Source organism: Salmo salar, chromosome 02, assembly GCF_965601325.2.
Source record: "Salmo salar chromosome 02, fSalSal1, whole genome shotgun sequence".
NCBI lineage: Eukaryota > Metazoa > Chordata > Actinopteri > Salmoniformes > Salmonidae > Salmo > Salmo salar.
This window is the reverse complement of record NC_138292.1, coordinates 46,006,053-46,032,995: the sequence shown is the minus strand read 5'-3', so window position 1 is coordinate 46,032,995 and position 26,943 is coordinate 46,006,053. Positions and strand designations below refer to the sequence as shown.

At 44.5% G+C, this 26,943-nt stretch overlaps 1 protein-coding gene across 6 annotated transcripts in view; it reads right to left on the bottom strand.

Annotated features, from left to right (window-relative positions):
- LOC106583925 (clathrin coat assembly protein AP180) overlaps positions 1–26,943 on the bottom strand; it is a 65,094-nt gene that overhangs the window by 11,501 nt on the left and 26,650 nt on the right. For 3 of the 6 annotated variants that reach the window (XM_082963528.1, XM_082963530.1, XM_014168633.3), the window contains exons 4-19: positions 26,331–26,406; positions 25,992–26,094; positions 22,112–22,205; positions 19,865–19,976; positions 19,579–19,685; positions 19,425–19,466; positions 13,540–13,601; positions 9,746–9,758; positions 9,398–9,546; positions 9,062–9,138; positions 6,944–6,958; positions 6,185–6,370; positions 5,198–5,269; positions 3,859–4,095; positions 2,574–2,663; positions 2,024–2,104 (exon numbers count right to left, since the gene is read on the bottom strand). In XM_082963528.1, the coding sequence (XP_082819654.1) occupies positions 2,024–2,104; positions 2,574–2,663; positions 3,859–4,095; positions 5,198–5,269; positions 6,185–6,370; positions 6,944–6,958; positions 9,062–9,138; positions 9,398–9,546; positions 9,746–9,758; positions 13,540–13,601; positions 19,425–19,466; positions 19,579–19,685; positions 19,865–19,976; positions 22,112–22,205; positions 25,992–26,094; positions 26,331–26,406 (1,516 nt within the window). Of the gene's footprint in view, positions 1–2,023; positions 2,105–2,573; positions 2,664–3,858; positions 4,096–5,197; positions 5,270–6,184; positions 6,371–6,943; positions 6,959–9,061; positions 9,139–9,397; positions 9,547–9,745; positions 9,759–12,649; positions 12,696–13,539; positions 13,602–19,424; positions 19,467–19,578; positions 19,686–19,864; positions 19,977–22,111; positions 22,206–25,991; positions 26,095–26,330; positions 26,407–26,943 lie in introns of those variants that run through there. The other 3 variants (XM_082963531.1, XM_082963533.1, XM_082963538.1) reach the window with 3 other exon arrangements.

Below are 26,943 nucleotides of genomic sequence, written 5' to 3'. Positions count from 1 at the left end.
ACAACCCGTCCTGGCTGGATGGAACTAGTAGTCCTGTACGAGCGGAGTGCTAGTACAGGGCGAACTGGGCTGTGCAGGGGCCTGATGGTTGCCGTGTGTAGAGCGGGCGTAGGGTAGCCTGGACCTAGGAGGCGCACCGGTGACCAGATGCGCTACGCAGGCATCCTCCTACCAGGCTGGATGCCCACTCTAGCACGGCACTTGCGAGGGGCTGGGATCACTCGCACCGGACTGTGCGTGCGTATGGGCGAGATCGTGCGCACTTCCGCATACCTCGGCGCTCTCCACTCCAAACGCTTCCCATAAAAAGCACGGGGAGCTGGCTTAGGTCTACTGCCTGGTCCAGCCAAACTACCCGTGTGCCCCCCCCCCCCCCCAAGAAACTTCTTGGTGGTGCCTCTCCGGCTTAAACGCCAGTCGTGTTCCCCTGTAGCGTTCCCGGTCTTGGCTCCACTTTCTCCATGGGCCCTCTCTGGCCATAATCACCTCCCACGTCCACTTTTCCCGATAATCCATATTATTATCCCGTTGCTCCTTACCCCGCTGCTTGGTCCTTGGTTGGTGGGAGATTCTGTCACATTCTTCTTCGTCAGACGATAAGGAAAAATCATTGTCGGACCAAAACGCAGTGGGATCATGTGTACTCATCTTCTTTATTTAGGAAAAGAAGGGAAACCAAAATAAACACGTACACAAAACACAATGACACATAACAGGCTGGTAAGGCAACTAAGCTATACCTAGCACAATCTCCCACAAACTCCAAACACAAACACATACCTAATTATAGGACTCTCAATCAGAGGCAACTAGGAAACACCTGCCTCCAATTGAGAGTCCAACACCCAATACCTAAACATAGAAATACTAAACTAGAAAGAACATAGAAATACAAAAACATAGAACATAACCCAAAACCCGGAAATAATAAATCAAACACCCTTCTAAACAAACCACCACCCTGAGCCACATAAAACAAATACCCTCTGCCACGTCCTGACCAAACTACAATAACAATTAACCCCTATTACTGGTCAGGACGGGACACACCAGCTGTCAGAGCAGCTCACAAATCACTGCACCTGTACATAGCCCATCTGTAAATATCCCATCCAACTACCTCATCCCCCATACTGTTATTTATTTCATTTATTTTGCTCCTTTGCATCCCAGTATCTCTACTTGCACACTCATCTTCTGCACATCTATCACTCCAGTGTTTAATTGCTATATTGTAATTATTTTGCCACTATGGCCTATTTATTGCCTTACCTTCCTTATCCTACCTCGTTTGCACACACTGTATATAGACCTTTCTATTGTATTATCTACTGCATGTTTGTTTATTCCATGTATAACTCTGTTGTTGTTTTTGTCGCACTGCTTTGCTTTATCTTGGCCAGGTCGCAGTTGTAAATGAGAACTTGTTCTCAACAAGCCTACCTGGTTAAATAAAGGTAAAATAAAAAATATTTTAAAACAGTGAAGAGGTGACTCCGGGATACTGGCCTTCTAGGCAGAGTTGCAAAGAAAAAGCCATATCTCAGATTGGCCAATAAAAATAAAAGATTAAGATGGGCAGAAGAACACAGACACTAGACAGGGGAGCTCTGCCTAGAAGGCCAGCATCCCGGAGTCACCTCTTTACTGTTGACATTGAGACTGGTGTAGATATTCCATAAAAAATCAGCCGAAAACAATGTCTACACTGTCTTTCTGATCAATTTGATGTTATTTTAATGGACAAAAAAAAATGTTTTTCTTTTAAAAACAAGGATATTTCTAAGTGACCCCAAACTTTTGAATCATTGAAAAATGATTGTGTTTCTTCTGATCACAAAAAAAGTTCCGGTCACTTCCTGAAGAGAGACATTGATTGACAGGCTGACAGGGAAGTGCATTACCAAGCTTGTACTACTGCATGCTGTAGTCATGCAGGCAGAGTTGGAGATACAGGAAGTATGCCCATAGGTGATCATGAAGTGAGGTCAGCTTAGCACAGTGGGCAGATAGTGTAACTCACCAGTCACACCAGACAGGAGGTCTTCATCAGCATTGGCCTCGGGAGGCAAAGGAGAGGGCCCGCGAGAGATAGTAGGGAGATCTTCCAGGGAAACACCCGAGGAAGAAGGTTGAGGAAGTAGGACGAGTGAAGTAGAAGAGCACAGAGGAGCATTAGCATAACAGAGAGAGTGAAAGCTGTGGTAGGAGTTACTGTTATTAAGCCAGTGGGTTCAGGGTTGGGATCAATTCGAAGTCACTCAGTACAGGAAGTAAAATGAAATTCCGATGTAATAATTTAAAATAAATTAAATGAATGAATTCTCATTAAACTGAAAAGAAGAAGCTATTTGTTTCAAACAATTCACCAATTTTGAATGTTCAATTCAAATCACTTCCTGAATTGACTGACTTCAATTCAAATTGGCCCAACCCTGGATTGGGTGCATGCACAGGAAGCATACCACTATGGGGACAAACCAAGACGTGTGGTAAAACAGATGGTTGAGGAGGAAGGACAGAAGAGATGAAGAAGAGGTTCCAAAAAAAAGAAAGCAATCCACATCCTGTACCTGTCCCAAATAGGTCTACGCTAGGAGTGACAGCAGCATCAGCTTTTTCTGCAGTAGGGCTTTTCTCAGGAATAGAATCAAACATAGAATCTATAAACAAGGACACACAGTTACAGTCAGTTTACAATCTATACAGCATTAGTTCAGAGGGAAACGGAGAAAAGCAAAAAAAAAGCCAAAATAAAAAAAAAGAAGAATAAGCATTGCATTACTTTATACTTGCTTATTCATGAAAGTTGTTACAAAGTGTTACCGATTCATCTTTTAATTGCAAACTGATTATTGAAAACGAAGGAAAGGATTAACTAAAATCAGGTGAAAGATAAAATGAAGATATGCTCAAATGAAGGGTGTTGATATGTACAACCTTGGTCAGAGGTTGGAGGTGAAGAAAGCAAAGGTTGTCATGCAGGCACACTGCAGCAAGAGTGACTATAACAACTAGGTCAAGTTCAGTGTCAGTATCAAACACTTTTGCAACCGAAAATGAAAATGTGCGTTCTTATTAAACACGTTCAGGTAATACCTCAAATCATTTTCTCCCTACTAAACACAACTCTGCTTACTTCCCTCTAGCTTTGACTGACTATAATGGTTCATGATTGGGGTTGAAATCGCAACACGTTGAGCCAACCCTATGAATGTAAACAGTTGACAGGCCAATATCTGGTGCTGACAGATTACTTAATCAATGCCTCTGGAAGCTTATACAAATAATGGCCTCACATCGATTTACTGACAACTGAAAAGGTTTATTTTGTAACAGCCTGCAGGTATAATGCTTCAAAACCTGCTATAAGCATGTCTGAGGCTTTATAATGTCTAATAATAAGCCCTATAATGTGTTTTGTCTCATATTTCAACTGACTCATTCTGGCTGTTATTTAGTCACGATCATTATAAAATGATTATAAGACATTATAAGGGGCTCATAGTCATGTACGCTCATGACATCTTACAATACACGATAACGGCATTCTTTGAAGTAAAGTGTTACTGTTAGTTTCAATAGATGTAGTATACCATTAGAAGGCATCCAGTTTTGAGATCTGTGTATTTACTCCTTGTCTGCACAGGAATGATGCAGAGAAGAATCATAATTTGATAGATCCATATACTGTACCCATCATCATATCCATTTAATTTCTCATTTGCAGGGGCGGTCAAAATGTGAAAAAAACATAATTATAAAAACAAATCTAAAATGTAGGGAAGTTGCTGTAGCATCGTTATCATTGACATAGCGCAGAGCAATGCAGTGTGCGAAGTAGAATGTGAACTTTACCACCAAAGAGGTCTAGAGTGGGGATGGCAGGGGCGGGGGCAGCTGCAGACTCAGTGCTGGCGGTAGTGGAGGGAACGGGAGTGGCAGCAGGGGGCTCGATGGGGGCGACGATGATAGGCACTGCACTAGAGGTGGGGCTGGCTGCTTCTGGGTCAGCCAGCGTGTTATCGAACTTCATAGCAAAGAGGTCCATCTCTGGAGCCATGTTCGCACTCCCCTCCGATGGAGCGAAGGGGTCTTCAGGAGGAGGGGAGAAGGGGGAGGGCGGAGGACGGGGGTTAGGGAGTTTAAGGGATATGACCAGAGAGGGGAGGAAGGGAGGGGAAGAGAGTAGGGGGAGTTGAGAGTTTGTTAAAACAACAAACACTGTAAAATACATATTATTGTGAGTCTAGAGGAGCTTCCATAATGAGGTTTAGGGGGAAGTAAAGAAAATAAATCATTAACCTTGTACTACAGCCACAGGTTAGAATACTCCCTGTCTCACACTCAGACTCATTAAAGGGAATGAGCTACAGCTGGTTTGGTAAATACTGTAGTTAAATAGACAGGCCACAGAGGGCGAAGTCTAATGGTTACACTAGAACTAGTATACACACATGGAAGCAGAATCATACCAAAACAAATACAAATAATAACATTTTGGCATGAATCTGCTTCCACACTAATAAGCTCTGTCTACATAGAATCCAAATACATGATAAAGGTGCAGAATAAAGTTAATGTAGAAAAATATGCGTAATTCAATGTAAAACTGTCCTACTACTCTAAGCTGTAAGACCAAAGCCCTACACACACACAGTAATGGAGACATGTGAATTACACACACCGTACTTTTGGACTTCTACAGTAGTCGATTAATACTTACACATTCAGGCCAAAGAGAGAAACAAAACAGGGTAAATAAAGATGGTCAGTTAGTATGAAGTGGTATCACTTACATGAAATATAAACAATTCTAGGATTTGGGCGAAAATTATACAACTGTGTTTTACTCGAGTATTCATCACCAGGTGAATATTACGAGGTGAGAGAAGCAGGGGGACTGTTCTGAAGCAGGGCTGAGTGGCGGAGGGAGGCCGAGGCTTGGGCCCCCAGGAGTGGGATTAGGGTCGGGACGGTAGGCCCCAATGCAATGTGTCAGATGATTTACTACTGTCCCATATGGTAGCAGAAGCAGCTTTGAGCTACCCAAGCTTCAGGATCTCACACATACACTCTTGCACAAACACACACACGTGTGTTGGAAGAGTGCACACACGTACAAGCATATGCTCACTGAAACACATGCACGTGCGCACACACGCACACATACACACTGAGCAGTGTTATCACCCACCAGATCCAGCACATGCATCAGCAGCAGGCGCCCTGCTGGGCGGGCCGTCACCTGGGGAGGGTGCAAACGCATCTGGAGTACCGGACATGAGAGGAGGGGGCAGCGGACACAAACCACAACACAACACCCAGAGAGAAACAGGGGGAGGCAGGAGAAAGAGAGACGAGGAGGTAAATAAAGAGCAGGGGAATAGAGAGAATGAGAGAAACAGAAAGATGAGAGATCAGCATTAGGAGAAAACAGAGAAAACAAGATGTATTGGCGAAATTGCTGATCTTATTAGTATCATATGGATAGGGCTTGTACTTTCCAGGCTGCATAAAGCTGCATTCAGTGTGCACAATGTTTGTACACGCTGGGAAAGTGAAGAGATAACATAACGCTATCATAAGCTTGTACTGTGTGACAGGAAATGCCAAGCTCAGCGATGGGCAAAGCAACGTCTCTCATCGACAGAGGCTTTTTTTCCATGGAAAAGAGGCCCACACTTTGCTATACAATTTTGATAGGGGATTTAATTCCGTATATCTACTATTAGAAATGATAGTGAAAAGAGGAGATATGCCGAGTACGGACTACAGTTTCTACTGTTCTCCATACAGCGCAGAGCAAACACTTCCTCACCTGCTTGCTGTCTTGGATAAATAATTGACTGACTGATGTAGTGCCCAAATAATGAATAATCTGTCAAGATAATCATTGTTTGGCGAGATGGAACATTTGGAAATGAGTGTCCTTATTAGATGTCAGTAACTATGCCAATAACTATCCAAGTAGAATTTGGCACAAATACAGAATATCATGAACATAATGTTTTTTGTTAAGGTGTATGTAGAGTGTATACTGAAACTCGTAAATGTGAGAGTGGGAGAACCAGGTGGTGTAACTACATGTGAGCATGTCAGCGGTTGTTACGAACAAGCAGGCGGCTACTGTGTAGTCAAGTCTGCCATGATGATCCCTCCCATGAGGCTGACCCCCACTGACCTCCGAACAGATCCATGTCTGAGGTGGTGGTGGCGGGCACGGGCAGCACCACAGTGGGGGCCACAGAGGGCGCGGCGGGGCCATCCGTATGGGCCGCTGTGGGCGTGGCAGCCGGAGCGGCTGCAGCATCAGCAGCAACAGCGGCTGGCTCAGAGGTGCTAGTTGGATCAGCGGGGGTATCTAAGCCTACACCCCCCCCCATCCATCCCCACCCAACCCACCCCCAATCACAACAGGATAGAGGAACAGGGGGAATATAACAGGGAGAGAGAAGTAGAGAGATTGCGTTGAGAAAAAGAAGATAAGCGTAAGATATGTCAAAGAAAACAGTGGTAATAGAGAAGTGTTGGAGAGGAATATGTTACACCTTAAGAGACATTGTTAGAGATCACAGAGCAAGAATAATAAGAAGGCTGATCCTCTCAGATCCTAGGTCTACAGCTGGAGTCATGCACTGAAAGCACAGTGAACCACAGATACAATGATCACTTCCAGACCGACCACATTGCAGTACATCATTGCATCAATGCCATTGACTGCGCAGTCGGTATCAGATTGCTATATCATATGATGTGGCTAGCTGATGATGTGGTTAGCTGATATGTTAAACCCCTATCCAGGTGTTTAATGCAGTCAGCCTGGAATGTGGCCTAAGCCTCCAGATAGGTGTTAATCATAACTTCAGGTGTAAATCCTAGCAGTTGTCATGCTCTGCTGTGGATGGGAGCTGTAAAGAACAGAATGTTCCTCGGTACTCACCGCCTCCAAGCAGATCTGTACAAGACAATGAAAGAGAGAGAGAGAGAGAGAGAGAGAGAGAGAGCGAGAGCGAGACAGAGAGCGAGACAGAGAGAGAGAGAGAGAGAGAGAGAGCAAGAGAAAACATGAGTGAGGGATTACATACAGAGAATATAAACATAGACATGCCTATCAGGGTCAATAACTCACTACCATACCACGTAACTACTGTACTTCTGATTTTCCAACTGCCATCTGAAAACAACAAAACACTCCAAGGAAAAATACAGTTTTATATGAGTAAGAGGCCCTGAAAGCAATTTCAATCTGGAGAGGGGCCAGGTTTGAATATATGCCCATATCAGCCCTTCCCTTGAGTAAGGGTGGAGAGGAGGATGTAGGTAGAAAGCATGAAAGAAAGCAGGGTGGAATTCATTAGGCACCAAACGTAAGAAAACTAACTGAAACAGGGAGGGAAGTCCTCGGCCTGCAATGAGAAACGCTCATGTAAAAAAAATATATACTGCTCAAAAAAATAAAGGGAACACTTAAACAACACAATGTCAATCACACTTCTGTGAAATCAAACTGTCCACTTAGGAAGCAACACTGATTGACAATAAATTTCACATGCTGTTGTGCAAATGGAATAGACAACAGGTGGAAATTATAGGCAATTAGCAAGACACCCCCAATAAAGGAGTGGTTCGGCAGGTGGTGACCACAGACCACTTCTCAGTTCTTATGCTTCCTGGCTGATGTTTTGGTCACTTTTGAATGCTGGCGGTGCTTTCACTCTAGTGGTAGCATGAGACGGAGTCTACAACCCACACAAGTGGCTCAGGTAGTGCAGCTCATCCAGGATGGCATATCAATGCGAGCTGTGGCAAGAAGGTTTGCTGTGTCTGTCAGCGTAGTGTCCAGAGCATGGAGGCGCTACCAGGAGACAGGCCAGTACATCAGGAGACGTGGAGGAGGCCGTAGGAGGGCAACAACCCAGCAGCAGGACCGCTACCTCCGCCTTTGTGCAAGGAGGAGCAGGAGGAGCACTGCCAGAGCCCTGCAAAATGACCTCCAGCAGGCCACAAATGTGCATGTGTCTGCTCAAACGGTCAGAAACAGACTCCATGAGGGTGGTATGAGGGCCCGACGTCCACAGGTGGGGGTTGTGCTTACAGCCCAACATCGTGCAGGACGTTTGGCATTTGCCAGAGAACACCAAGATTGGCAAATTCGCCACTGGCGCCCTGTGCTCTTCACAGATGAAGCAGGTTCACACTGAGCACATGTGACAGACGTGACAGAGTCTGGAGACGCCGTGGAGAACGTTCTGCTGCCTGCAACATCCTCCAGCATGACCGGTTTGGCGGTGGGTCAGTCATGGTGTGGGGTGGCATTTCTTTGGGGGGCCGCACAGCCCTCCATGTGCTCGCCAGAGGTAGCCTGACTGCCATTAGGTACCGAGATGAGATCCTCAGACCCCTTGTGAGACCATTTGCTGGTGCGGTTGGCCCTGGGTTCCTCCTAATGATAAACCTCATGTGGCTGGAGTGTGTCAGCAGTTCCTGCAAGAGGAAGGCATTGATGCTATGGACTGGCCCGCCCGTTCCCCAGACCTGAATCCAATTGAGCACATCTGGGACATCATGTCTCGCTCCATCCACCAACGCCACGTTGCACCACAGACTGTCCAGGAGTTGGCGGATGCTTTAGTCCAGGTCTGGGAGGAGATCCCTCAGGAGACCATCCGCCACCTCATCAGGAGCATGCCCAGGCATTGTAGGGAGGTCATACAGGCACGTGGAGGCCACACACACTACTGAGCCTCATTTTGACTTGTTTTAAGGACATTACATCAAAGTTGGATCAGCCTGTAGTGTGGTTTTCCACTTTAATTTTGAGTGTGACTCCAAATCCAGACCTCCATGGGTTGATAAATTGGATTTCCATAGATTATTTTTCTGTGATTTTGTTGTCAGCACATTCAACTATGTAAAGAAAAAAGTATTTAATAAGATTATTTTTTTCATTCAGATCTAGGATGTGTTGTTTAAGTGTTCCCTTTATTTTTTTGAGCAGTGTATATATTGTGTGGCTTAAAGAATGCAACCCAGATATGAAATGTATTAAAGGCCTTACCTCCCCATGATGAGATAGAGGCTGCTGCTCCACCTGCTGATGGGGAGGCTGACAATGGGTCCAAGTCTAGCAGAGCACTGCAGATAGAGTGAGAGAAAGAGAGGAGGAGATAGAAAGAGAGTAACAGAGAGAGAGAGAAAGAGAGAAGAGACAAAATGAAGAAGGGGGAGAGGAGAAGGAGAGACAGGAATAGAGGGAAAAATAGAACAACAAAAGAGTTAAATGTAAATTGGAGACTGTAGATTGTACAACATAGCTAATGGTTAAAGCTAGTGTGGTCCCCGAAGTGGCACTTGAAGTGGCCAACTTAAGAGCCCACAGCAGATGGGCACCTACTTGTTGGAGCTCTTGAAGGTGGGTGCCGCCGTGGGTCTGGCAGGTGGTCCAGGGCGGGCAGGAGCAACTGGAGCAGCAGCAGCTGCAGGGGCCGCTGGAGCTTTTGTAGGCGTGGCGGCTGCGGCCGGGGAGCCATTTTCTTCACACTCCTGTCAGACAGAGGGTTAGCGTCGTTGTAGTTAGTTACAATGGCGACGCGCCACAGTTACAGAAGCAGACATAGCTATGCTGTTTTACTCATAAATGAATACACTCATAAACAAATTAATGATCATCAAATTGTCGGCAGTTGTCGAAAAGATTTGTTGAGGTGCAGAGACAGAGTAAAATAAGGGGTAGCTGACTCACCTTGGTCGGTGACCTGCAAAATGAAACAATAAGAATGAGTTAAAACCATCATAGCATCACCAGATGATATGCACGGTGAAGCACAATGGCTGTTACTGAGCTGTGTCAAATTGACAGCTAAAGAAGCACTGTTGTTTTGGTTGCAAAGAGCAGGCATTTCGAGGCAACTCCATTGTGAAAACATACACGCTTAGAAAAAAACTGCTATGTAGAACCAATAAGGGTTACCCTTTGAAGAACCCTTTTTGCTTCCAGGTAGATGTCACGTCCTGACCAATATTTAGGTATTAGTTGTATTATATTTGGTCAGGACGTGGCAGAGGTATATTTGTTTTGTATTATGGGGTTTTTGTGTGTGGTGTAGTGGGGTGTGTTAGTTGTTGGTAGGTTCTAGGGTTGTTTTTCTATGTATAGTTAATTGGGGTTGGACTCCCAATTGAAGGCAGGTGTGTTGAGTTGCCTTTGATTGGGAGTCCTATATAGTAGGATGTGTTTGTCTTTGTGTTTCGTGGGTAGTTGTATTTGCACTGCGTTATGTTAGCCTGCAAATCTGTTAGCTGTCGTTTCTGTTTCTTGTTTTTCCCGTTACTCACTTTATATAGTAAATTAAAGTATGAGTATTCCGGTACCCGCTGCGCCTTGGTCTCATCACTTCAACGACACTTGTGACAGAACTACCCACCACAACAGGACCAAGCAGCGGAGGAATTCTGGCAAGGACTGGGGAACACGGCTGGCAAGAGAGCCCGAGAGGCAGCCCCAAGATTTTTTTGGGGGGGGCACAAGGGCAGTTTGGCGGGGCAAGGATGGAGCCCCAGGACAGCTCCCCGTACCCTTGTTGGGCTGAGACGAACTGGACAGGTCCCGTGCTTTGGGGTGATGGGTACAGTGGTGAGGCCGAGCATCTTCAGGCCAGTGTGCGCAGTACCAGCACCCCGCATATGCCAGGGGAAAGTGGGCATCCAGCTGGTAGGGGTGATGCCAGTCCTGCGCTCAAGACCGCCAGTGCGCCTCTACGGTCCAGTGTTTCCTGCTACACGCACGAGCCTTGAGGTGCCTGTCTCCAGGCTGGCACGTCCTATACCAGCCCCACGCATCAGGCATCTAGTGCGTCAGCCCAGCCTCGCCAGTCTGGTGCCGCCAGAGCCGCCCGCCAGTCAGGAGTCGCCAGAGCCGCCCGCCAGTCAGGAGTCGCCAGAGCCGCCCGCCAGTCAGGAGTCGCCAGAGCCGCCCGCCAGTCAGGAGCCGCCAGAGGCACCCGCCAGTCAGGAGCCGCCAGAGCCGCCCGCCAGTCAGGAGCCGCCAGAGCCGCCCGCCAGTCAGGAGCCGCCAGAGCGGCCCGCCAGTCAGGAGCCGCCAGAGCGGCCCGTCTGCCCGGAGCCGCCAGAGCGGCCCGTCTGCCCGGAGCCGCCAGAGCGGCCCGTCCGCCCGAAGGGGTCTGTTTGTGACCCAGAACCGAAGGGGTCGGCCTGCGACCCGGGACTGAGGGAATCTGCCTGTGACCCAGAACCGGGTGAGTCTGGCTAAGATCCTAAATTTGGATTAAGTAACTGTGACTGTAATGAGTCGGCCTACGACCTGAAACCGAAGGAGTATGCCTACTGTCCAAAGCCAAGCAAGTCTGTCTACGGTCTGGAGGGCAGTAGGCCAGAACCGGAGCCACCTCCAATATAGGTGGGCTGGGGAGGGGGGGTGTAGCACAATGCCGTCGTTGACGGCAGCCACCCTCCCTTCCCTCCCTTTAGTTTAGGGGGTTTATTTTGGTATTGGGTTTTCTTTTTGTTGGTGCATTCGGTGTATGCACCTTTAGGGGGGGGGGGGGGTAATGTCACGTCCTGACCAATATTTATGTATTTGTTGTATTATATTTGGTCAGGACGTGGCAGAGGTATATTTGTTTTGTATTATGGGGTTTTTGTGTGTGGTGTAGTGGGGTGTGTTAGTTGTTGGTAGGTTCTAGGGTTGTTTTTCTATGTATAGTTAATTGGGGTTGGACTCCCAATTGAAGGCAGGTGTGTTGAGTTGCCTTTGATTGGGAGTCCTATATAGTAGGATGTGTTTGTCTTTGTGTTTCGTGGGTAGTTGTATTTGCACTGCGTTATGTTAGCCTGCAAATCTGTTAGCTGTCGTTTCTGTTTCTTGTTTTTCCTGTTACTCACTTTATATAGTAAATTAAAGTATGAGTATTCCGGTACCCGCTGCGCCTTGGTCTCATCACTTCAACGACACTTGTGACAGTAGAACCCTTTTGGGTTCCATGTAGAACCCTTATCACAGACGGTTCTATACGGAACCCAAAAGAGTTCTACCTGGAACCAAAAAGGGTTATCCTATAGGGACAGCCGAATAACCCTTATGGAAGCCTTTTTTCCAAGAGTGTACTGCATCTGTAGAGTTTAGATTTGCAACACTGAGTAAAACAATATTAAATCACTTCCTTGCACAAAGCTTTTCATTCTTACTTTCCACACACAACAAACCCATGTTTAGCAATGACATGCATCAAAAGCTTTGAGGAGGTGGGTTGATCCCAATAATATGACAATTAAGTTAATATGAACATTGAAGAGCTAAGCCACCAGATTCACGTCACATTAAAAAACTACGCAAAGCGAGTCAGCTGTCAAAGTTCATATTAATATTGAGAGAGAGTCAAAACTCAGGAGAGATACCAAACAATCACAAATATGCCAAGGTCACATTAACTCTATAGAATCCCATTTGAACTTCACAACACTGCAAAACATGACTTTAAACTGGAGGTTGAAATGTCAATTCCATAGAATCCTCATGTGAACATCACGAAACAATTGGGGATTTTATTTTTTTTTTTACAGTTTCATTCATTTCAATGCAAGACAACAGCAAATAATGACCCAGCCCTCCCCGTCAAGTCATTCTGTAGTAGATCCAGCAGAATACTTACACATCCTCTCTGTGAACATCCTCTCTGTAACACACATTGACAATCACTGGTATTTGCTAAGACTTCATCTGCTAAGTTTCTTTCCATACTTCTAGACGCAAGGTCATCGTATGAAATATCATCCGATCTGATAATGCCCCCCACAAATACTATCCTGGATCATAGCCCTACTAAGGTCCTGTCGAGAACACACGACTGACAGTCTGGTGATGACAGATTCAGTCCAAACACTGTGTGATTTTTATGGGCAATCTAGAGGGCATACACTGGAAGTCTTCATGATGTTAATTGAGAGAGGCTGAGCCTAATTAAAGCCTATGGGACATCAGGGTCAAGCACAGGTCTAATTTAGGTTCACTGGATGGTCACATACTATTTTCACACCCTGATAGAGGCTCTTTAGCCGAAGTGTTGGTCAAATAAATCCACAGCAAAAAGAGTCAGAATGTTTCCATTTCAGTAATTTAACAGATGGACTCATCCAGAGCGACTTACAGGAGCAATTATGGTTAAGTGCCTTGCTCAAGGGCACATTGACAGATTTATCACCTAGTTGGCTCAGGGATTCGAACCAGAGACCTTTTGGTTACTGGCCCAATGCTCTTAACCGCTCTTAACAGTTAGGCTACCTGCCACCCCCAGTACGACTTTCTGTTCCACCTTTAGGGTGTGTGTTATTTATTTATTTACTCCACAGACTTTAAGTATGTGCATGTATGCATATGAACTGTACTGAGATTGGTGAATTCTCAAATATGAAGTAAATAGGAAGTAAAGTAGTCCCACTCCCAAGTAGCGCCCTGGTTACAAAGACGCCCATGGGGTAAGGATACCTGTGTGGTTGGTGGAGATTGTGGTTGGTACTTACGGCTTCTTCCCCTCCAGAGTGTTCAGATGAGTCTCCAGGGACTGCAGGAGACTCTCAGGGGCCTGGAGAACGAGAAGAGATGGGCAACATATTACTACAGGGGCCACAGGGCTATAGTATATCGTACAGTACATGGATCAGACACATAGGTTATGGGCAGGGGTCTCCAACTTTGAACCTGGAGAGCTACTGGCGGTGCAGGCTTTTATTCCAGCCCAGCAGGCTTAGATGGGAAAATACCATAATTAGTTGATTATTTGTACTATTAGTGTGATGGTGCTGGGCTGGAACAAAAGCCTGCACACCCTGGAGGACCCTGGGTTAGGGAAATGTTCAACGCTAAAACATGAAGACTCAAGGGAAAATTGATGTCAGGGCACACAGAGTAACAGGGGAGCTCTTGACAGGTGATTACACTTGACTAGATTAAAGGGTCTGGAGGGAAACACATAGAGGGATGAGAAGAAGAGTTAGAGGAGGTCTGACACAAAGAATGCTCACATTGGGGCTAACAGGGAATATAGAAAATGGTCACATTGAGGTTAACAGGGAATATAGAGAATGGTCACATTGTGGCTAACAGGGTATACAGAGAATGGGCACATTGGGGCTAACAGGGAATATAGAGAATGGTCACATTGGGGCTAACAGGGTATACAGAGAATGGGCACATTGGGGCTAACAGGGAATATAGAGAATGGTCACATTGGGGCTAACAGGGAATATAGAGAATGGTCACATTGGGGCTAACAGGGAATATAGAGAATGGTCACATGGGGCTAACAGGGAATATAGAGAATGGTCACATTGGGGCTAACAGGGTATACAGAGAATGGGCACATTGGGGCTAACAGGGAATATAGAGAATGGTCACATTGGGGCTAACAGGGTACACAGAGAATGGGCACATTGGGGCTAACAGGGAATATAGAGAATGGTCACATTGGGGGTAACAGGGTACACAGAGAATGAGCACATTGGGGCTAACAGGGTATACAGAGAATGGTCACATTGAGGTTAACAGGGAATATAGAGAATGGTCACATTGGGGCTAACAGGGTATATAGAGAATGGGAACATTGGGGCTAACAGGGTATATAGAGAATGGTCACATTTGGGCTAACAAGGTATACAGAGAATGGGCACATTGGGGCTAACAGGGTATACAGAGAATGGGCACATTGGGGCTAACAGGGTATACAGAGAATGGGCACATTGGGGCTAACAGGGTATACAGAGAATGGGCACATTGGGGCTAACAGGGTATACAGAGAATGGGCACATTAGGGCTAACAGGGTATACAGAGAATGGGCACATTGGGGCTAACAGGGTATACAGAGAATGGGCACATTGGGGCTAACAGGGTATATAGAGAATGGGCACATTGGGGCTAACAGGGTATATAGAGAATGGGCACATTGGGGCTAACAGGGTATACAGAGAATGGGCACATTGGGGCTAACAGGGTACAAACAAAAATTATCACATTAGGGCTAACACAGGACATACAAAGAATGATCACTTTGGAGCTAACAGGGTACACTGGGGCACACAGAATTATCACATCGGGGCTAACAGGGGACACAGAATGATCACATTGGGGTTATGGAAGTAATGGGGGACAATAGGAAAACAATGCTAATTGTGTGCCACTTCAAAATGTCTTTCACACAGCAGTTCAGTCCATTCATAACATATATGTAGTAAACTACTCATGCTCATGTTAAAGAACAATGCTTAACAATGCGGTTATACTGCATGCTCAGGCTAACAGACAGACAGTAAAAACATCATAGAAAAACATGCTGCACAGCCACAGATGGCAGTACACCTGATAGGCTAAGAAGTTAGCATCTAGCAAGCCATATGTGTGCTGTCAAAGCTAAATGGGCCAGCTAAATAAGTCTCACACACTTCCCTCTTAAATCACTATTATTTTCCTGACCCATTTACCTTGGTCTACTTCCTCTGATAACCCAATAAACGTCTAGGCCTTTTCAATATGAAAGAGGACAACCCATTTCAGAACTAAGTACCAGTAGTAGTGTGCCTACTCTGACCTTTCTTCTACAGCTGGGTCATTTTTATTAGGTCAGACTGTAGAAAAACATTTTACAACGGACAATGAAAAACCAGCGTTTCTTACTGGACACATTCAGATAACACCTCCCAATTTAACATAGTTTTGGACCATTTTCTTCCATTTCGTGCCTATTGAAAACAACCCAGGTGTGTGAATAGCCTTCCCTATAGCTCAGTTGGTAGAGCATGGTGTTTGCAATGACAGGGTTGTGGGTTCGATTCCCACGGGGGGCCAGCACAGAAAAAAAAAAATGTATGAAATGTATGCATTCACTACTGTAAGTTGCTCTGGATAAGAGCATCTGCTAAATGACTAAAATGTAAAATGTGATTGACTGTCACAAAGCTTCCAGAGGGAGTAGCGACAGTTCCATCACTTCCAGAGGCCAATTGGGCCATGTACAGACACGCAGGTGTCCTTGTATTAAACGGGTGTCTGAACCTGATACAATCCAAAATGACATACCTTCTTTCGGACTGCAAGCTGTTCAGGGAACATGTAGGTACATTTATGGAGGGTCTGCTCTACACTGTTGGCAGTGATATCGCTGTAATGACTTTCCAAGCATCTTCACTGAGCATTCAAAGGAAAATAATGACTATATGAATTGGAAGAGTTTGTTCCTAGAATCTGCTGGATTCTGTTCAGCCTACAGTACACTTATGATGTGCACATATGTAATGAATGCATTATGAAGATGGCTGTAATGTAAATCGTTACTCAGCATTTGCCACTGCCTAATGATACACTCCAAAGAGGGGTTAAGAGATCTGATGATTAGACGCTAATGCGATCTATTTAGATGTAATTTAGATGCTATTACAGACAATACACAGCCAAAAACGTAGGAGAGGGGTGCAAATATGTTACGTCCCTGCGACACGCCGTTCCAGTGCTTTAGTATTCCCTATAGCACTGTGGTATCATCAAGATCCACCTGGAAATGAAATATTGGGCTATCAGTCATAGACAAGAGGTTGCTGTTTCCATACATCAGAGAATAATGCAATACACATGCTTATGGCTTTCAGGTAAATCCAGTAATAAGAGAAATATATAACATCCGGTGAGACGACATGATTTGTTTTCATTTCACTTAACTAATTCTATGGCTTTCTTATTCGATTTCTAATAGTTACCGCTAAATCACCAGGTCGTTTAACTGCCCAAATGGTGACTCATGGGACGGAGAATTCAGTAGAATTTATTGTGGAGCGTCACTTGTCTCAATTGCCTATGCACTGGCACTTGGAGTCTAATAACCTCTAGGCCAGGACAGCATCCCTTAAAGGATACTGCCTAAGAAAGAGCCTTAAAGGATACTGCCTAAGAAAGAGCCTTAAAGGATACTGCCTAAGAAAGAGCCTTAAAGGATACTGCCTAAGAAAGAGCCTTAAAGGATACTGCCTAAGAAGGAGCCTTAAAGGATACTGCCTAAGAAAGAGCCTTAAAGGATACTGCCAAAGAAAGAGCCTTAAAGGATACTGCCTAAGGAGCCTTAAATGATACTGCCTAAGAAAGAGCCTTAAATGATACTGCCTAAGAAGGAGCCTTAAAGGATACTGCCTAAGAAGGAGCCTTAAAGGATACTGCCAAAGAAGGAGCCAAGTCTAGACATAGGCTTTCTCTTTGCCTCTCCACCACATGCATACAAACATACATGAAGACACATAGATTGTTCAACGAGCCAGTTATGTCATTTGACAGTTTATAAACAACTAGTAATAGTAATAGTGCTAGTAATATGACAGGAATCTCTCTACACAATAAGGAACACCCAGAATGTCCAAACTGTGACATAATGTTAACCAGTCAATCTGCTAGTTAGCCATGACATAACAGTAAGCCCAACCCCCCCATGTCACATCTCACCACCCTCCTGGTTGGCTAGTAGTCCAAACAATCATGCATGTTAGTGTGGTCAAACCCCCTGCAGATCTGCATCTGCCCAAGGCTGTGATATTAAAGCAATCCTTCTTCCTCTACAGTGCACAGTCCACACGGTCATCAGTGCATCATGCTCTCAGTGTAAAGTCATCCACACTGACCGCATTTGCAATGGAAATAACCCAGCCATGTCTATAGAGCCTTCATAACGTGAATGAGTGAGAGTATACCCCTTCCCCTTGGCCTAAACCCCTTTGATGTTTGGAGATCTGAAGGGTCTCCAGTGCGTAGGAAAAGGTAAAAGCAGTGTGGGGGTTGAGCTTCAGATCTGCAAAAATGGAAGCTTTATAGGGCCAAAGGAAAGGGTTAGGGAGTAGTTGGGACACACAGTCACGTGTGCTCCATCTCCGGCCTCTAGGTCACCAGGCTGCTCGTTATGGCGCACTCCTGTCACCATTGTTACGCGCACCTGCGTGTCATCAGACTCACCTGGACTCCATCACTTTCCTGATTACCTTCCTTATATATGTCACTCCCTTGGGTTTGTTGTTGTTTCTGTTCCAGTGTCATGGCTGTGCGTTGTTTGTGTTTCTTGTTTTGTATTTAGTTGTGTTTATTTATTAAAACACTAACTCCCTGAACACTCGTTACACACACAGTGAGCTACTACATACTTAATTGAGGGACGTATACGGCCCATGGGATTTCAAATACCATCTCAGGTGATTCTGACATTATGGAAACTCCATAGTAACATTCTAGCCCACTGAGATACAATTGTTGAGATAAAACCAATGTTAGCTCAGATCTTAGCTAACAGCGGAATAGCTCTGCAAGTATTGCGACTTCTCCAATCTGTTCCTTCAATCACATCAACCTGGACTCCAGGGTAGACGTAACACAGTAAACGTAAATCCGGGACACTCACTTTAAGTATGATATGTCACATTTCATATGGTATGTATTAATTTGTGGAAGTCCATCATCCATTTCGTATATGTGTTACGAATTACAATTTGTATATGTTACAAATGTTAATGTGTACAATTTGTAACGAATTGCAATTCGTAAAATACGTCACAAATTTGCAAAAAGAATATGTTACGAACTCCAATTAGTTGTGGCTAACATTAGCTTGGTGGCTAGTATTAGCTTGGTGGCTAGTGGCTAACGCTAACTTTAGCTAGGTTACTAATGTTAGTTATGCTAGAGGTTAGGGGTTCGGAGTTATGTGAAAGGGGAAGGGTTAGCTAACATGCTATGTAGTTGCAAAGTAGCTCAAACGTAGTAAGTAGTTGCAAAGTTGCTAATTAGCTAAAATTCGAAAGTTGTCCGTGATGAGATTCAAATGCGCAACCTTTGGGTTGCTACACATTCACATTATACATCCACCCACCCGTCAATTTGACAAAATCTGTATCTCTTCTAGCCATGACCCAAAGGCGAGCTGTATGTACTACACAAGACTCACACTCTCAGCCTGTAAGATCAAGCAGCACCTCACAAGTAAGAAGAGAGGGGGCAGAGTGGCTGTCAATCACAGGGGAAGCACAGCTCATTGGCTGCATGTAGGACAGAATGGATCAATGGGATACGCCCCCACTCTATGAATAGCTCACCATTGGTCAGGTAGACAATGACCTGTCAGCTATGTTCATGACTGTGATTGGCAGGGCTGCTTGTTCCAAAAAAATGACCAATACTGTGATTGGTCAATGCTGCTAGAGAAGAGATTTCTGAGTTGTAGGCTATGCCCAAAACGCATGCTACCATAGGTTAAAGAAAACCATAACACAGATGCAATGCTGGTACAATGTAAGTACAATGTGAATACAATGTTAGTAGATTAGGAGTTAGTGTATCATCCCACTGAAAAGTTAGGAAATTAGGCTTAAAAGGTCAAACAGGACTTACCTGGGTGAGCTCGGGGATATCGTTTTTGTCAATTCCTATGGTCTGTAAAAGAAGATGTTGACATTTCAGCTGAGCCTTCATTTACCATGTTGGTCATATAGGCTGTGGATTGAACTTTTCAACAGTAAAGTGTATTGTCGGATTTGTCTTTTACCTCAGCGATTTTGAAGACCTCAGAGACTCTGGTCATCCGGGTCAAGAATCTCTTGTAGATCTCCAGCCCATCTTTGCACTGTCCTCTCTTCATCTGGAAAAATTTCTCTGTGAGGAAAAAGGGGAATGAACATGTCTATTATTACATTGAGACATTGCTATTACATAAAATGAACAGGACCACATCTATTTCCATGTCTTGAATAAAATTAAGCCTGTAATATTTATCAAATATAAAAAGACATGATTATTGTCCCAGGAAGTAGAAGAAAACGGTCAAGCCTTGCCTAATAGATTAATGATCCCGTCGTTGTAGCAGGCATATAACTTGATCAGGTCTTTGAACATCAGGAGGAAACAAGCGTTGATCACCCCATTAGTCAGTTCATTGGGATGGACCTATAGATAAACAAGGTGAGATTAGATCACACTGAGGATGGGAGATTTGAGTTGAAAGGTAATATGTTTGTAGGTAACTGCTTGGCAATGGTGGAAAAAGTACCCAATTGTCATACTTGAGTAAAAGTAAAGTTACCTTAATAGAAAATGACTCAAGTAAAAGTGAAAGTCACCCAGTAAAAAATACTTGAGTAAAGGTGTCAAAGTATTTGGTTTTAAATATACTTAAGTATCGAAAGTAAATATAATAGCTAAAACATAAACTACCGTTCAAAAGTTTGGGGTCACTTAGAAATGTCCTTGTTTTTGAAAGAAAAGCAATTTTTTTGTCCATTAAAATAACATAAAATTCATCCGAAATACACTGTAGACATTGCTAATGTTGTAAATGGCTATTGTAGCTGGAAATTGCAATTTTTTATGGAATATCTACATAGGCGTACAGAGGCCCATTATCAGCAACCATCACTCCTGTGTTCCAATGGCACGTTGTGTTAGCTAATCCAGTTGATCATTTTAAAAGGCTAATTGATCATTAGAAAACCCTTTTGCAATTATGTTAGCACAGCTGAAAGCTGTTGTCCTGATGCAAAAAGCAATAAAACAGGCCTTCTTTAGACTAGTTGAGTATCTGGAGAATCAGCATTTGTGGGTTTGATTACAGGCTCAAAATGGCCAGAAACAAAGACCTTTCTTTTGAAACTCGTCAGTCTATTCTTGTTCTGAGAAATGGAGGCTATTCCATGTGTGAAATTGTCAAGAAACTGAAGATCTCGTACAACGATGTGTACTACTCCCTTCACAGAACACGGCAAACTGGCTCTAACCAGAATAGAAAGAGGAGTAGGAGTCCCTGGTGCACAACTGAGCAAGAGGACAAGTACATTAGAGTGTCTAGTTTGAGAAAAAGACGCCTCACAAATCCTCAACTGGCAGCTTCATTCAATAGTACCAGCAAAACACCAGTCTCAACAGTGAAGAGGTGACTCTGGGATGCTGGCCTTCTAGGCAGAGTTGCAAAGAAAAAGCCATATCTCAGACTGACCAATAAAAATAAAAGATTAAGATGGGCAAAAGAACACAGACAGTGGACAGAGGAACTCTGCAAAGAAGGCCAGCATCCCGGAGTGGCCTCTTCACTGTTGACGTTGAGACTGGTGTTTTGCTGATACTATTGAATGAAGCTGCCCGTTGAAGATTTGTGAGGCATCTGTTTCTCAAACTAGACACTCTTCTGAGGGTGGTAACTCTACTGAACCTATCCTCTGCAGCAGAGGTAACTCTGGGTCACTCTTTCCTGTGGCGGTCCTCATGAGAGCCAGTTACATCATAGCGCTTCATGGTTTTTGCGACCGCACTTGAAGAAACTTTCAAAGTTCTTGTCATTTTCCAGATTGACTGACCTTCATGTCTAAAAGTAATGATGGACTGTCATTTCTCTTTGCTTATTTGAGCTGTTCTTGCCATAACATGGACTTGGCCTTTAACCAAATAGGGCTATCTTCTGTATACCCTCCCACCTTGTCACAACACAACTGATTGGCTCAAATGCATTAAGAAGGAAACAAATTCCACAAATGTACTTTTAACAAGACACACCTGTTAATTGAAATGCATTCCAGGTGACTACCTCATGAAGCTTTTTAGAGAATGCCAAGAGTGTGCAAAGCTGTCATCAAGGCAAAGGGTAGCTACTTTGAGGAAGCTCAAATATAATATATATTATGAGTTGTTTAATACTTTTTTGGTTACTACATGATTCCATATGTGTTATTTCACAGTTTTGATGACTTCACTATTATTTTACAATGTAGAAAATAGTAAAAAATAAAGAAAAACCCTTGAAAGAGTCAGTGTGTCCAAACTTTTGACTGGTACTGTAGGTATACTGGCATGCTATATGACAGAGAGAATTTCCTATGGCAGTGTATTTTGTATCCTAGTCCTGGGGACCCAAAGAGGTGCACATTTTTGTTTTTGCCCTGCAGTAGCACTGCACAGCTGATTCAAATGATGAACTCATCATCAAGCTTTGATGAATTGTATCAGGTGTCTAGTGCTTAGGCAAAAACAAAAATGCACTTCCTAACGGATACAAATATCCTTCTCATCATCATCATCATCATAATACTCACGTCAAACTCCAGCAGGGCATCGATCTGGCTCTGCAGAGTGGGCATTCCTTTCAACAGTTTCTCTACGGGCATCGTCCTCATCACCCCCTCAGCTCTGAGACAGACAGACAGACAGACAGACAGACAGACAGACAGACAGACAGACAGACAGACAGACAGACAGACAGACAGACAGACAGACAGACAGACAGACAGACAGACAGACAGACAGACAGACAGACAGACAGACAGACAGACAGACAGACAGACAGACAGAGGAGCAATTGGTACTTGTTTGTATTATCTGGTGTAGTCAAATTTCCCATTAGCGGATCAATACTAAAATCTTTCTTGATACAGTATGATGAGTTAAACCATAATGAAGGTCTATTGACGAATACATCGGTTTAAGATCCATTAAAAACATTGTGGCGCATACAATAATGTGCTGCCATTTCTTTTTCCAGCGATATGAGATGAGAGGAAACAACTTAATACTCTCTACATTGGGATAAATAACATTTCGACCTCTGGGACAGCGAATCTATAGGGAAGTACTGTAGATAGGTGTGATCCTGTGGTGCTAGCGACACAAAGGGAGTGTCCTGTGGTCCTGTATGGCTCAGTTGGTAGAGCATGGTGTGTGTAACACTTGGATTATGGGTTTGATTCCCAGGACCACCCATATGGATGCATGACAATAAGTTGCTTTGGATAAATGTCTGCTAAATGGCAAGTAATATTCAATTCTTGCATGGATCACATGCACATACTAAAGACTTATTGTTAGTGGCATTGCATGAAGGCTTCTGCTAAGTGGCATTTATAATTATATTATTACTAGAGATCTGCCAAGGCCAAGGCCTTGCGATGCAACACTAACACAGCAACAGCTTTAGATGGATCCAGCTTCCTAGCTACTTTAGAAAATGACACCTGACATGAGACACTTGGTCAGAGCTCTATCTGCATACCTGGCTGTTCTGTCTGCCGCATGGTTGGCACAGACTGTGCTGTGGGACCTTGTGCCTGCCACCAAAACGCAACAGTCTGGACAGGAGCCTAAGTAATAGCTCACTGTCTGTATTCAGACTGTGTAGTCTATATTCATCTGTCTGTTTCTGTACAGACACAGGCATGGACAGCCCACTCACTCTGCCCTCATCCACAGTGCAATCACAGAGTTTCTAAACCCAGAGGCACAACATTGCGATACTTCCAGGAAGGCTTGTGAAACAGACCGAACAGACCAGACTAATGTTTGGGGTTTGAGAAGTCAATGACAAAAGTGAAAAATTCTTCCTTAATTGAACATTTTCGGGAAAACTAAAGGCACAACCTGGATTCGAGCCAACATGTTATTACTCCAACCTCGTGAAAGTGACAAACTGACACGTTTTCATTTTCGGAAAAAAATGTGCTTTATATCGAAGGAAAGCCTTTGATTTGACGGCCTGCACATGCGCAGTTCCTCACGAGACAACTATTAGAGCATGCTAGCCAATGTTGCCATGATATCACCTACAAATGTCTGGCCCAGGAGTGTGAAGGTGAACGGAAAGGCACTGGAGCCACGAACCGCCCTTGCTGTCTCTGCCTGCCCGGTTCCCCTCTCTCCACTGGGATTCTCTGCCTCTAACCCTATTACAGGGGCTGAGTCACTGGCTTACTGGTGCTCTTCCATGCCATCCCTAGGAGGGGTGCATCACTTGAGTGGGTTGAGTCACTGACGTGGTCTTCCTGTCTGGGTTGGCGCCCCCCCTTGGGTTGTGCCGTGGCGGAGATCTTTGTTGGCTATACTCGGCCTTGTCTCAGGATGGTAAGTTGGTGGTTGAAGGTATCCCTCTAGTGGTGTGGGGGCTGTGCTTTGGCAAAGTGTGTGGGGTTATATCCTGCCTGTTTGGCCCTGTCCGGTAGTATCATCGGATGGGGCCACAGTGTCTCCTGACACCTCCTGTCTCAGCCTCCAGTATTTATGCTGCAGTAGTTTATGTTTCGGGGGGCTAGGGTCAGTCTGTTATATCTGGAGTATTTCTCCTGTCTTATCCGGTGTCCTGTGTGAATTTAAGTATGCTCTCTCTAATTCTTTCTTTCTTTCTTTCTTTCTTTCTTTTTTTCTCTCTCGCCCTAGGACCATGCCTCAGGACTACCTGGCATGATGACTCCTTGCTGTCCCCAGTCCACCTGGCCGTGCTGCTGCGCCAGTTTCAACTGTTCTGCCTGCGGCTATGGAACCCTGACCTGTTCACCAGACGTGCTACCTGTCCCAGACCTGCTGTTTTTAACTCTCTAGAGACAGCAGGAGTGGTAGAGATACTCTGAATGATCGCTATGAAAAGCCAACTGACATTTACTCCTGAGGTGCTGACCTGTTGCACCCTCGACAACTACTGTGATTATTATTATTTGACCATGCTGGTCATTTATGAACATTTGAACATCTTGGCCATGTTCTGTTATAATCTCCACCCGGCACAGCCAGAAGAGGACTGGCCACCCCTCATAGCCTGATTCCTCTCTAGGTTTCTTCCTAGGTTTTGGCTTTTTTAGGGAGTTTTTCCTAGCCACCGTGCTTCTACACCTGCATTGCTTGCTGTTTGGGGTTTTAGGCTGGGTTTCTGTACAGCACTTTGAGATATCAGCTGATGTAAGGGCTATATAAATACATTTGATTTGATTTGATTTGAAATGTGATCAGGAATTTCTATTGGAGAAGCAGTTTAGCCTATTTTCTTACTGTACTGTCTTTGATGCAACCCTGGCTTTAAGACGAATCACTCCCACCTACTGACCTATGAGACTGACAGACAGGTCAGGTGGCTGTGATTCTGTCAAGTGTTGTCTCTATGAGAAATATAATATAAATCTATTTCTATGTTTTTATACTGAACTAAAATAGAAACGCAACACGCAACAATTTCAACGATTTTACTGAGTTACAGTTCATATGAGGAAATCACTCAATTGAAATAAATTAATTAGGCCCTAATCTATGGATTTCACATGACTGGGCAGGGGTGCAGCCATGGGTGGGCATGGGAGGGCACTTGAGAGCAAGGCCCACCCACTGGGGAGCCAGGCCCAGACAATCAGAATTCGTTTTTCCCAACAAAAGGGCTTTATTACAGACAGAACTACTCCTCAGTTTCATCAGCTGTCCGGGTGGCTGGTCTCAGATGATCCTACAGGTGAAGAAGCCGGATGTGGAGGTCCTGGGCTGGACTTGTTACACGTGGTCTACGGTTGTGAGGCCGGTTGGACGTACTGCCAAATTCTCTAAAACGACGTTGGAGGCAGCTTGTGGTAGAGAAATTAACATTCAGTTCTCTGGCGACAGCTCTGTTGGACATTCCTGTAGTCAGCATGCCAATTGCACACTCCCTCAAAACTTGAGACATCTGTGGCATTGTGTTGTGTGACAAAACTGCACATTTTAGAGTGGCCTTTTATTGCCCCCCAGCACAAGGTGCAGCTGTGTAAGGATCATTCTGTTTAATCAGCTTCTTGATATGCCACACCTGTCAGGTGGATGGATTATTTTGGCAAAGGAGAAATGCTGACTAACATGGATGTAAATAAATTTGTGAACAAAACTTGCGAGAAATAAGCTTTTTGTGTGTATGTAAAATTTCGGAGATATTTTATTTCACCTCATGAACCATGGGACCAACACTTTTCATCTTGCGTTTATATTTTTGTTCAGTATATATGATTCTGAGGGGGTGGGAGGGTGAGGGGTCAAAACATATCTTGTATATTGCAGCTAGACTGTGTGTTTTGCTCTGTTTGAAGCTTGATCATCTTTTTTAAAAACCCATAAAGAGAAGAGGTTGAAATGAAATGTAAAAATGGAAGCAGCCCTGATGGCGAGGATACACAGAGTTATTGAGAGACAGCATACCCCTTCTTCACTCTGCCAAAGTCGAAGGACATCTGTCTGTAGGCGAACGCCTTCTCGTTGAGGTACCGGCTGTAGCGTCTAATAAACGTGGACATGTCGTAGCCTGGGGGAGGAACAACAGGCCAATGTCACCTCCACATCTCCATAGCAACAACACCTCACAGAGGACCATTTCCATCACCAGAGAAACCAGTTTACATGGCCATGGGAGCTCATATTAATCACCATGGACACAGTTTTCACAGTGGTCACCCCGGGTGACAGCTTGACTCGACGTCAGAGCGGGTTGTTTGGTAAACGCAGGGACGGGAGGAGCTGCCGGAGCAAGCGTTAACTCACCATGGGAACCAGTTTTGTCCAGAAAGTTACTGAGGTTGAAGAGGGTGTTCCTGGAGGCAAGGAACTGGAGGAATCTCTGAGAGAGAGAGAGAGAGAGAGAGAGAGAGAGAGAGAGAGATAATACACACCAGTCAGAGGAGGCGACTGGATCAATACACTAAAACAACAAACCAGCTCAGCAAACGATTGAGTCTGTTATGCTAAAGAACCAGACATTTTGACAGGTATTAAAACACATACACATATTAAAACACGCTCACACACAAACACATAACAGCCTTTAAAGATCCTTTTTTTCAAAGGATCGAATGAGTCACAAAAGGAAATGGATGAGATGTGTAATTTCAGAGGAGCTGTTTCATATTATAAACACATAATTGTGTTGAAGAGGAACTGGAATTCATGTGAAAAGTGTGATATGATCATGCTGCAGCTTAATTGATTACAGAAAGCCAACATCAAAGAAAACAGTGCCTGAGTTGGAGGGTGAGAATGGTTCTGTTGAAATACAGAATGTATCACCCACTAAACAGTAATACATGAATGGCAAATAGGCTTTGTATGGAGGAATTGTGACACATGACAAGAAAAGCATACTCTGCACACACTCACA